This window comes from Corapipo altera, unplaced genomic scaffold, assembly GCF_003945725.1.
Source record: "Corapipo altera isolate COAL_440 unplaced genomic scaffold, ASM394572v1 61281, whole genome shotgun sequence".
In the NCBI taxonomy this organism is placed as follows: domain Eukaryota; kingdom Metazoa; phylum Chordata; class Aves; order Passeriformes; family Pipridae; genus Corapipo; species Corapipo altera.
Window position 1 is genome coordinate 4518959 of NW_020884921.1, and position 12546 is coordinate 4531504.

Below are 12546 nucleotides of genomic sequence, written 5' to 3' on the forward strand. Positions count from 1 at the left end.
TTCATATGATACTAGAAAATTGTTTATTCTGCTGCACCCCAAACATGAAGAGGATAAATGGTCTACTCAATTATTTCTAAAAGAAGCAAACAACTTCGACTAGTAAAGAAACTGATAAAAAGCCTGTTATCACATGCTCTTTGGAGATTTTGCAGAAGTTGATAAAAAGTAGCATATATCACACAAAATAGGAAGAAAAATCACACTGATAGACAATAAACATTTATTGATCTTTGGCTTTAGAAACTGTCCTATTTTGGATAAGGGAAATACTATATAAAATAATGGAAGGGTTTTTTTCAACCTAAAGTACTGTAAAACAGTCTTTTACAGTGCACAAGTGCAAGGCATGCAGAGTACATGTAGGGATACTAAAATACTATATGAGCATCACTGCAGTAGACATTAAATGTCCAATATGGATCAATGCTTTGCAAAGGCAAGCAAGTTGATGGGGCCAGTTGATATACAGCAGATATCACAGTTTCTTGTAGATTTCCTGTGGTTATTAACATTAACAACTCATTGATATAAAATTAATTTTAATAATGTGTGCATTATAAAAGCAAAGTTAAACTATAACATTTCGGCACAATTAGTAGGGAGTAAGAAAGTATAACCTTGCTTCAACTTTGCAAAACTGACTGTTGTTAAAGGAATTTAGGCATTTAGACGACAAACCAATCCTTACTATTTTCACATTTATACAAAATGCTGCCTGAGCAAGACAAAATCAGCTTCTTAAATGCTCTACAGTAAAAAAAGTAATGTAACTTTTTATAAATAGTGTAAGGAAATGTTTAGCAAGCTTACTAGAGCAAGTTTTCCCCAACAGTGTACTACATACAGTATGGATTGCTACAGCCACATTTTAGAGCTAAAAGCTCAACATGCTGTTTTAAGCCTTTCTTGGAAAAAGGCCTCCTTTGGTAGATTTGAATCGGCAACACCATCTCAACTTACAAGCACTTCACATCTAAAATGCATAATTAACTCAGGAGCAGCCACCTGCTGTTTCCTCACTTGTTTAATTTTCCTGCTGCACCAGAGCAGGCAGGTTTCACCTACAGCTCTTGCGCTGTTGGAGATGGAGAAGCAGTGGAAAGTATGGTTTCCCTATTCAAGACCCTAACAGCATTCTACAAAACGGTACAAGGTGTAACTTTCTGGAGCTGATTTGCTTGGTGTCAGCCAGCCATACTGCATTCGGTACTCTTTGTGCTCTGAATCCATAGGGACTCAGTGAACATCAGCGTAGCCTTTCTGAGCTCAAGCAGAACAACTTACCTGGAGGAAGTCACCCATCCGCCTGCACAACTGGGGTATAATTAACACCCAGGGTGTCACTAAAAAACTTGGTAAGTCAACCTTTCAGAATCTTGTAAATCCTCTCTCAATCATAAAACCAGAAACACAATGCAGAGGTGGTAGCAGGGTGTTAAATTACCAGTTAGGTACGGGCAAAGCTGTTAGATTACCATTTAAGTAACAGGAATGGAAAAGATTTCTTCAAAATCTTCTTTGCCTCCAATGTATAATAACTCAAAACCACACATGGACATTACATATGCCAAAAACTGTATGAAAACAATAATTTCACAGCAAACCACATTTCGAGGGCTAGCAGAATCACCCATGATTAGGCACTTTACAGTGTACAAAAAGAATGCAATGTTACTGGAGGTTGTTTATTATTTGTAGTAATTGTACCTAAGTATTATCCATGCCACAAAAAACAAAAACAAAAAACCTCAACTGAAAAGAGAGCTTTTCCAACATGTGCTGCACTCTCCTGTTTGCAGATCCTGATAAACCTCTAAAAGCATAGGAGGCAAGTTGTTTTGAAACAGCAGGTAATGCAACACCAGATCAATACAAAGCAAATGCCACTTGACACCACCTTCACTGTGAAGCATGACAGTCTTAGTACTTGTAAAGCTGTAACTATAAAAATCATATTTTAACAGTAATGTAGCAATAAGAGGAAGCTCGAATTTACATAAATAACATCAGAGTCTTTCCCATTTGTCAAATGTTAAAATGAAGGGAGGGGAGTCTTTTCATCTTAGGTTTGTTGCAGAGTAGAAAGTATTATAAGCTTTTCACTTAAAGACAAAAAAAAAATACTATTAACAGAACAATAACACTTAATTTGTGTGTTCCCAGCAATAAAGAGACATATTTAAAGTAAAATATTTACAACTTGGAGGATGTTCCCTGTGCAATTTATAACAAGTCTACCTTATGAGAAATCTTTACATTAATATTTGCTCACATAAATGGGAAGACTGAAACATTAGACAGTTTCTTGTAATTGCTATTACAGAGTATTTCTCCATGTATTCCTCCTAGAAAACCTTACATACTGAAAATGTGCACGATTGTTAACAATGGGACAAAGGAATGACCAAAGACAGAAAAAATAAAAACTGTTTGTTGGCACATCATGACATGGGTATGAACTACCCGGGTAGTTATGAAATACAATTTTGGGTGCATTTTTCTTCATCCCAGGTTTTTATAAAAAGACTACAAATATGCATTCTTGAAGCTTAGAACATATATGGGAGGGAGAGTTACTATTAACAGAGGAAAAGAGAACAAGGTTGACTTTAATGACAAGAATTTTAAGCCAGGTTTTAAAATTACTTTGCAGCATTACAAAATAGTAATGACCTACCATTAAGGAGTTTGTAAAAAGCTACTCAAAACTCTAGTGAGATGTGTGTTTTATAAACAGCAGTCATATGGACAGCATGCTGATGACAGAAATGCTGCAAATATAAATCAAGGTTTTTGACTGATGTGTGATCATATTTACAGGTGGATTTTGCACTTCGATATAAAACTGCATACTTGTGAATACTTCACTCTGGACATCAAGTTTAAAAAAAAATTAGTGTAGAAGTGTTTGACTTCTAGTTGCAGGCACTGATATTAATTTAAAAAATGAAAGTATGATCCATGGTATTAGGATTAAAAATAATTTTCATTATAAATGCCATTGAAATCAAAGTTATAAAAATACTTACACACTGGCATGCAAAATAACATCCAGTGCAGTATTATTCTCCTGGCAGTCCACAGTGAGAGACTGAAAAAAGTTAAGTGCAGCATATACAGATGTCAGTAAAAGCAGCCTGGAAATAATATCTTGGCCTCACGATCTCACCCAGAGGAGAAAAACCTCTCAGTTTAATATTCAGGAGTGGAGAAAAGACATACCATCCACTTCATTGCATGTGCTGCACAAGTCACAAAGCATGGTAGACTTTCCAAAAAAAGCACTTGCACAAAAATCACTCCAAAGCACAGACTCGCCATGCTGCATCAGCCTGCTTAACAAGATCAGACATTTGGCCTCAGAAACTTGTTGCCTAGATGCTCTTTAGAATAAATATCAGTGAGGTCAAAATATTGTTCTTAGCTTGCCATTTGGGACGTAGGCTGCAGATGCTAAAAATAACAGTCTTACTCATAATGGTAAAGATTCACATTTAATATTTGATTTAGGATACAAGTAACCTGCTGTTGCCTTCCTCCATTAGATTTTGCTAATCCATTATAGAAAGATATCCCCAAGAGAACATATAATTTTCTTTGGCCTCATTCTCATTCAATGTTTCTGTTTTCTCTGTGCACTTAAACCTTAACTAAAACTATATAGTAACTTTATATTGACAAAATTAACTGTCGGGTTAAGTCTAGGAGGGGAGGGGTTGTGTCTGTCATGCACATTGTGTCATGTGATAAAGCATGAAGCATAGTACTTAAAAACTGATAAAATCTTCTCTGTGGAAAGCACAGACTTCTGAAAATAAAGAGGCATAGGGCCTTTTACCTTGTAGAGTCTTCTGACAGCTTTAAGATCACATGTTAAATTTTTTATGTGATACATCCAAGACCCCTATTACCACTTAACTGTAGTTACTGTAACCAAGTACAACACTTTGAATTGTTCCTTTGAAGTTGGCTGAAATTTCTGTACTCGCTAACCTTTACACAGAGTGAGGTTATGCTACATAATTGTTGTGCTGATGTATCTTCGTGGCATTTTTGTCCACAGGCAAATTTGACTTCACAACCCAAGGAAGAATCCACCATCTTTCTTCCTTGTGACTCAAAGGAGGAGAACAATTAATTACAGAAATTAATTTTCTCTAAGTACATTGCTCTGTACAGTGATGTTCTCTTGTACTGATATAACCTGTTTTTCCCTGTTACTTAATCTGCTGATTCTTATGCAAGAGAATTCTGGAAGAGGAAAAAACTGTGCAGCTAAAGAGACCTCAAAAACTGGTAAATCCTACAACTTGAGAAGGTATCGAAAGAGGACAAGTGCTGCCTAAAAACCTCACCTACAAAGTGAAAGAATAGACTTGCTATAATTTATTCTCCTTTTTCTAATCAAATTCTTTTAGCTCAGAAATAGCCCAAGTGTTAGATCTGGACCTCCCTGAGCTTGCCGGAAGACTTGGATTTATCACTATCTTAACACTTTGTCTAAAGGGACCCACTTTAAAAAAGTGCAGTGTTTAAATAATCGCTAACGAGTTTCTTCATATTTCACCTGGAATTCAAAGTTATATAACCTATTTAAAGGAATTAATCCTTCAAAAATAGCTTAATTTAAACCAAAAGAACAGAAGTCAAAATACAATACCAAACTAAATTTAGCCTAGAGTTTGTTCTGAGTAGGGACATGGGGAAAGCACTGTAGATCAGAAACAGAAGTCAAGCTAACAAGTCACATCACTGAGAGAGGGAGGTGTGACCTGAAGAAAGAGACAAATACGGATTATTTGCCAAAGGCACATTTTAGCCTTAAATCTCTCAGAAATTAAAGGAGACCTCGCTGCAACCTTCCAGTACTAAACAGGGCTTATAAAAAATAGGGAGAACAACTTTTTACACAGGCAGAGTGTGACAGAAAAAGGGGGAATGGTTTTAAACTAAAAGATGGGAGATTTAGATTAGGTATTAGGTAGAAACTCTTCTCTGTGATGGTGGTGAGGTACTGGCACAGGTTCCCCAGAGAAGCTGTGGATGCCCCATCCTTGGAAGTGTTCAAGACCAAGTTCGATGAGGCTGGGAGCAACCTGGTCTGGTGCCATTGCCCATGGCAGGGGATTTGGAATGAGATGACCCTTAAGGTCCATTCCAACCCAAACCATTCTAGAATTCTATGATTAAGCATTGGCCAAAAAGCAAGATAAAATGTGTAAGAAACCTGAATAAAAACTACCAAGCTTTCAGTACTGTTTTACTTGTTTTTCCACTTTTGTAAGATGCTTTCCCTTCACTCCCAGGTGCTGGTAAAGGTCTCCATGAAAAAAAAAAGAAAGAATTTGTTAGCTGCTCTTTTAAAAGAACTTACTAAAGAAGTGGGCAGATACTCCTTTGAACCTTACATAATATACATGGAAGTCAGGATTATTAAAGTAACAACCCCAAAAGACATTTTTGTGTATATATCATAATTGCTCAAAACCTTAGCAATACAGGCCCTCTAGTTTCACTGTCACTTCACATTTTACTGCCATATTTTAGTTTTTCATAAGCCTCCTGGACTCATCTAACAATTAAATGGATCCAATGAGAGACTATCTCCCACTCAGATCAGACTGCTAACCTGAAGGTCAACCACTCAGTTCTGCAGAACAATGGAACAGCAATGGCTAGAAGCATTGATATTAATGTTAGCAACATCCAGGTGCCTATTTTTCATTGTGATCAGTGTGATGTCTGAATAGCAAGACAGTATGAGCTCTTAGCAAAAGCTCTGTGAAGCTCAGCTACATGATCCACTCATTGCCTTTGCTGAATTCAACACTACATAACTACAGTTCACTTGTGCTTATAAGCTTGAAGAATAAATAACTATGCCAACAGAAATTCTGATTTAACATTATTTTAGAGTATTCTCCATTATCCAGAATTTACTCCTTCAGATTGCAACAACAGGTTACATCTCCTACATAGTGAGAGTCTTCAGCCAAGTTCACTGTCCCAACCAAACTGCACTATATTGTTTTATCTTCCTGAACAAAAGATTAGCATTGAACACCTAACTCTAACTTAAAAGCTGGTCTTGTTAATTCTATTAGTAATGATATATCTTGAACTAATAAGAAAGTCCAGGATTGCTGGACCTGTCATATTTTGTAATTCTATTGTTCATCTGAAAGATACTTCCTAAGAATGTTTTGAGATCTGAATCTATAAAGTCAAATATTATTCTTTAGGCCAATTCACAGTCAAGCCTTTGTCCTCGTTAGTTACGAAAAGCTGGTGTGAAAACAACAAAGCTTGCAGCACCAGTCACACTGAAATACTACACTGAACTAAAACCAGTAGCATCATGCAAGGTGTTCTCAGACATCCCCAATGCATGCGGTAGGTATTGGCTGGTGTACACATATATTCCCCCAGTGTCACTAAATGCAATTTAATAAACTAATAAATAACTTAAAAGGCATTCAACACAGTAAGATAGTTTATCACCAGCTTAAATTCTTGGTTTTCTGCATTCATTGAGTTTGTTTTCCCATATGGTAGGTTTGCTACATATTAAATACTTAGTTAAGCTTTTCCATTTATAAATGATTATTATATGCAAAAGCTGTACACAAATTCAAGAGAAAAAGAACAGTAACATAAAAACAGCTAGTATTAGTTAAAAAACCCACTGACCTCTGCAAAGTGTAATATTAACTGTTTAAAAAAGCTACTGCATATAAATCCCCATTCTGTTTTGCAATTACACAAAACATCTGAAAAACTGTCAATGGTTTTATACTTGGAATTTATCCCTCCACTTAAGCAAAACTTGTAAAGTTAATGCTTTTCTTCTCCTTACTATATAGCTGTTTTATTACACAGAAAATCTGTTTCTGGAGCCAAGATCTATTAACTCTTATTATATGGCCAAGTTAAGACAGATTAAAGTGGCAAAAGATGATGATCTGACAGAGCAGAAATTTCAAGATTAACAGTTTAAGCAATCTTTTCTTCCAAGACAGTGTAAGTTCTTTAGTATAGCTGAGTACCTCTGAAGAGGCACCAAAAACAAATAGCCCTTTCAACTCAACTTTCAAAAAAAAAATTTAATTTTCATTTCAAAAGGGATCTTGAAATTACTAGATACACATACATCCCTCTCCCACGGCCCTGTGAGATACATTCAGTAATTTAAAATAAGATTCCATATTTTATAACTTCATATATATTATATATTTAATATATAATATATATTTATATGCACATTACACATATACATACACTCTCAGTCAGCAGGATTAAACTCTTTTGTTTTGAAATGTTTGATTGTTGTCACTAATTATTTTCTATTATTTTGTGCATTCAATGGAATTTATCTATTACCTCAAAAGAAGAAATTTAAAAGATCCAGATGGAATCTGTGGATCAATATTAGCACCAATACAGATGGCCATTACTCCAAAATGACTGCAGGGACTGAAATAATATATTTGTTATAACTCTCTTCTTACTGCACAAGCACTCCTGCAAAATATGTAGGCAGCAATACCTGTCAGGTACATACATAACTCCTGTTAAATTTAAATTTTATACAACTTTCCTTACTGTAATATACAGTAACTCTCCTGTCCTGTTGGATTATTTCATTTTCCATGGAGAAAAGTGATCAATAGCTATCCAACAGAATTATTTTTTTTAAATCCCCTCTTTCTCCTTTCATAGTATGGCTCAGTTTCAAGACTTAAAACGATAGGCAGCCACCATCACTATAACCAGTACCCTTTGAACGCAGTTCAGTCACTGACTTTGATGTGTAAAACACAAATTTTTGAGGCTGGTTTGCTGTTTATGGAAACCAAGATACTCAGAGGTTGCATTTTTTCAGCATGCTTACCACCATCTATCACACAATAATGTCAGTCAGTCCCAATACTATAATTCAATTAGTTACCTACCATTTGGGTAACAAAAATAACAAACCCAGTTGTGATTTTAAACATTTTAAGATTATTCACCCTGAGAACACAGAGGAAGTGCTTAAAAATAATTATGATATGTTTTCTCTTCATATATAGTTTTCTCTTCATCTCCTCTTGGGTACCTGGGTTTGTATTGACCTCACACTTGCTTTGTCAGTTGACTTGTTCATGCCACAGTCAGGTACTGGTGATAGAAGAGCCCAAAAAGGCTTGTAGAAAAAAGGCAAGCAGCAATCCACCAGGTGAGAAAAGACAGGAGTCCCCGGAACAGGAGAGGAGTGAAAATATTCTTTAGACTTCCCAAAGCCATGGTTATTTGTACTACTGTTACTTTCATCTTCCCATCAGCAGGTGGAAACTCAGAAGAAACAGAACTGGGAAGCAGACTCTTTTCCACTGGAGTGTCAGAATTCAGTTCTGAGTAGATGCCCCAAGAATAATTACCTGTCAAAAAGAAACGAGTAACAGATTTTTGTAAAATTAAGTTCTACTACTTCTATCTACTACTATCTACTACTCCGCAGATCATTTCAGATATATTTTGAACACACACATAAAAATGATAACTTTTCATAACTTAGTAAATAAATACTAACTGTATTCATCTGTGTGGTTTCCTGATCATACCAGAAGCTACTGGGGTAGGATTAACCTTTCCTTTTCTGACCTCTACATGCAATATAGCTGCCTTGGGACCCCTGTCGGTTCTGGGTACAATTCATCTCACCAGATGTAGATGTCTACTCCAGAACAGAATGAATCACAGCCTAATAAAGTCTATCTCATTCCATTGCCTTTTTGCAAAAAAGAATGCCATGACTACATGGCAGGCTGTAAAAGTTATCTCTCACAAGAAAAAAAAATATCAAACTGGAGTGACTTCAGATCTCCCATATTTCATAATTCCCATTCAAAAAGCCTACTAAAGATAAAAAAGCTGAAAAAAATCCTTTAAGATATGTTCATGAAGTTAAATCAACAATGCTTTATACAGCTCAGTTATAGAATATTTCTTGAAAGATAAATATTTCAACAGAAGTAAACAGCTTAGTTGGTTGTATTACACAATTTCTCAGAAACAAATTAAACAAATTAGTATATGACTGAAAGATATCAAAAGCAGCAATGAAGAAAACTGCTTTAAAGCCACACATGAATGTTTTAAAGCGCAGGAAACTACAATGTGTTTCTGTGTTGCAAATTCTACCCATACATTCTCACTCTCTTTAGTAAGGTGAAAATATAAAAGCCCGTTGTAAAACTGAATGTATTTTTGTTGATCGAGTTTTGCCTACCTAGTGTTTTCAAGAGCAAAGTTGTGTGAAGGAGCATTACCAATGGTGCAACATACTGCAGTGCAATTACACAAAGATAATAGAATACCCGAGCCACCTGGGAAAAACAGAAGACAGTAAAATTCATGAGTCCTAGCTGAACAAAGCAAATCCTTATGAACATGTCAACTAAAAAGAATTTATTAAAAAAACCCAGTACTTATGCATTAAAGCTGTTCTAAGAGTTTTCTAACACCTCTTGTCACATGACCTACTGTCTTCAAAAGATCTCAAGAAGAAATCCCTACAATGAACTCTAGTTTCAAGACATTTACAAATCTGAGAGGAAGAGCTGAAAGGAAATAATTAAAAGTATCAGTTCTGTCAAAACAAAGAGAATCAATTTTGCTTCTGCAAATTGCATGCCATCAAAGATTCCTATTTCAATACACCAGAAACAAAACTAAATGTTTAATTTTTAAAGTTTCCAATGATTTACAAACTAAATCCCATTTCAAAAATGAAGTAGTAGTCACAGTCCAAGGCCTCATAAAAAGTAAATGGAAGTTTGGTTAATATTGCAGCCTCTTTCCAAAAGTAAGATATTTTTTAAATTTTCAACAGTGAAATACCATTATGTTAAAAACAATGACAAGATGATTTTTCATTACTGGTTGATCAACAGCATTTAAATGGTCTTTATTTTAGATATACACTATGGTTCATGGAAATCCCTCCCTCTGCTCTCAATCTGTTCCATTTTTCTCAAGATTGTTGCATTGCACATTTTATATACGCTATTGACCTAAAAGACTAGACCAAATAAAGAATGAAAAAAGTAATGAAATCAACAGCAAGCAAGCAATGAAATAAACATAAGTGGGTTTTATAAAAGAAGAGAATGTAGGGTGGCAAAAATGATGAAGGCAGACATGACATTTTTGGGAACACCTCTAAAACCTCAAAAGGCTTCATAATGAGCAGGCATCAAAACACTAACATGAGAAGAAAAAGTAGTATGACAGTGACAGAAGAAAAAGAATGAGACAAAAATTATTGACAGAAAATTGATGGAAGACAACAAAAATAGCAAATTAAAGTAATGATCACTGTAGAATGACAGAAAATAATTTACTGGTAGAAATTCCAGAAAAAGGTAAAGCAAACATGATTAGTTAAACAAGACTCTCTTGTTTAACTTCTTTAAAGCAAACATGATTAGTTAAACAAGGCCATTTCTCTTTGTGTCCTCCTCAAAGAGAAGATATGAAGATACTGGATAAATGGATTTTGGAAATGCCACATAGAGAAGACATTACTGTTTTATGGATAGGATTAAAATTCCCAGAAATAAGATAGTGCATTTACAGGAATTGGCACAGTTCTGTCCTAATCAGTTGCTGTTACTTGTATTTCCTAATTTTTTTTCTGAAGCAAATTCCTAGCCATTTTATTTGTAAATCACTACACCTAGTAGTGATTTGTAAATGCACAGTCCACCTAGGACCTTCAGACACTTAGTATAACTAAAAGTAACAATGACAATCCTAGGAGAGAGTCTTACTGCATACTTTAATATTCCTCCTGCAACACACCCCAACTCAGTAGGATCAACAGGCAGCACTATCACGCAATGCTAGAAATTTAAGTTTATTTTGCAGGCAACACGCCACACCATTCTACTCCTTCATTTGTTTGTGATATACTTTATAACTCTTCTTTTTAAATAAATAAAAAAATAAATCTAAGAAATCTTGCCTTGTCCACAATAAGATAGGCAATTTTTTAACCAGGCTAGTGTGCTTGAGAGTGGTTTGACAGAATTAAACATGTCTCATTGTATTCCAAAATATAACCCCCTTATAAATTTTTCCTCAACTTAAAAATAATAGTTCGTAACAGTATTTTACCCTTCTATCTAAACTGAATCTTTTCTTTCCCATGTTGTAGTTACACATCATCACATATCTGAAGGGACCTTTTACAACTTCCAAATAACCAGGGAGAAGCCATGTGCATAATACAGACGATACATCTCTCCATATTTTGGTTTGCAGAATTTCTCTGTAATGGTGCTATTTTTATAGGACATATAGTCTAGGAAGCTTCATTTGGATTTCAGCTTTTCTGCCACAGAACATGTAACCAGCTGGAAAAAAAAACATTTGCACAGCAGAGTACTTCAAATATATAACTTCAGTGCCACCATACTTACCATTTTCTGTAAATCAACCATACTTATTCTGCCAGCTTCCTTTTTCATCTGATCCACACTTTTCTGGGCTAAATTCAGGTAGGCCTGCAAATGATGGCGCATCATAGCCAACCGTAAAGCACACAGCAGGATTATAATCCACAACCTGACAGTGTCAAATGTATCTTCTGACATTCTGTAGATTAAAAAAAAAAAAAAAAAAGGTGATGTTGTTTTCCAAAGGCCACCTACAGTTTTCCAAGGGCCACCTACTCTTATTAAAGGCCACAATTTTTTGTTTGTATCATCTGTAAATAAATCTTGAGGCATATTGTCAAAATATAGTTAACACACAATCTACAGTTATGAAGTTCACTTGCAAGTAATATTCACTTTTGGCTTCTTCTTCTCCCTCCTGCTACTTCTAAGTAACCCTATCATAGCATTAGATCCAAATTAGTATGCATTAGTCTGTAATAAGAACAGTTCTTAAGTGCTTAAATTCTGAGTAACAAAGGCAGGATGCTAAAACCCAAGCTCACTCAGATAATACAGGTTTTCAGACACACAGTAGTAGATAGTAAATGGGTACATCAGTTGCCTGAGATAGCCAGTTACAGCCTCATTTTAAGATAAACCAAGGAACAAAACAGATGCACAAAATATGTACATTTGTGGTGTTTTTTGTAATAGATTAATGGTCACAGAACCACCTTAGAAGTGTATCTCAGCCCTAGAAAGCAAGATGTGTCAACCAATCGTATCTGTTCGAGTTTATTTGAATACCACAATTTTGAACTATTTAGACTAATTGTGACAATGATAATCACCTATGCTAATTATACAATCTGAATTTCAGATACCACTCTTCTTGAAAATTCTTTCCCCTTTCATGTTTTGAATATTTTAGCTACCAATTTCATATGCACTTCATCAACACGTAGATCTTAAGACAAACTGCCTAGCTCAGTTCTCGTGCCAACGTATCTTGACTGTCTTCTGTGAAACCACTCCTCTCTCCTACATCAATATATAAGATACAAGGTTCCAGAAGGTAGTAATGAGGTTGTATTCCACCCCTACAAAGATCATGCCAATA

At 35.3% G+C, this 12546-nt stretch overlaps 1 protein-coding gene across 4 annotated transcripts in view; it reads right to left on the reverse strand.

Annotated features, from left to right (window-relative positions):
- Positions 1-206: 206 nt before the first annotated feature.
- The window catches only part of TMEM161B (transmembrane protein 161B), a 42575-nt gene continuing 30235 nt past the window's right edge, over positions 207-12546 (reverse strand). For all 4 annotated transcript variants that reach the window (XM_027656834.1, XM_027656836.1, XM_027656833.1 and 1 more), the window contains 3 exons: positions 11469-11643; positions 9275-9371; positions 207-8423 (listed from right to left, as the gene is read on the reverse strand). In XM_027656834.1, coding sequence (XP_027512635.1) covers positions 8146-8423; positions 9275-9371; positions 11469-11643 — 550 coding nt within the window. In that variant the 3' untranslated portion in view covers positions 207-8145. The remainder of the gene's footprint in view (positions 8424-9274; positions 9372-11468; positions 11644-12546) is intronic.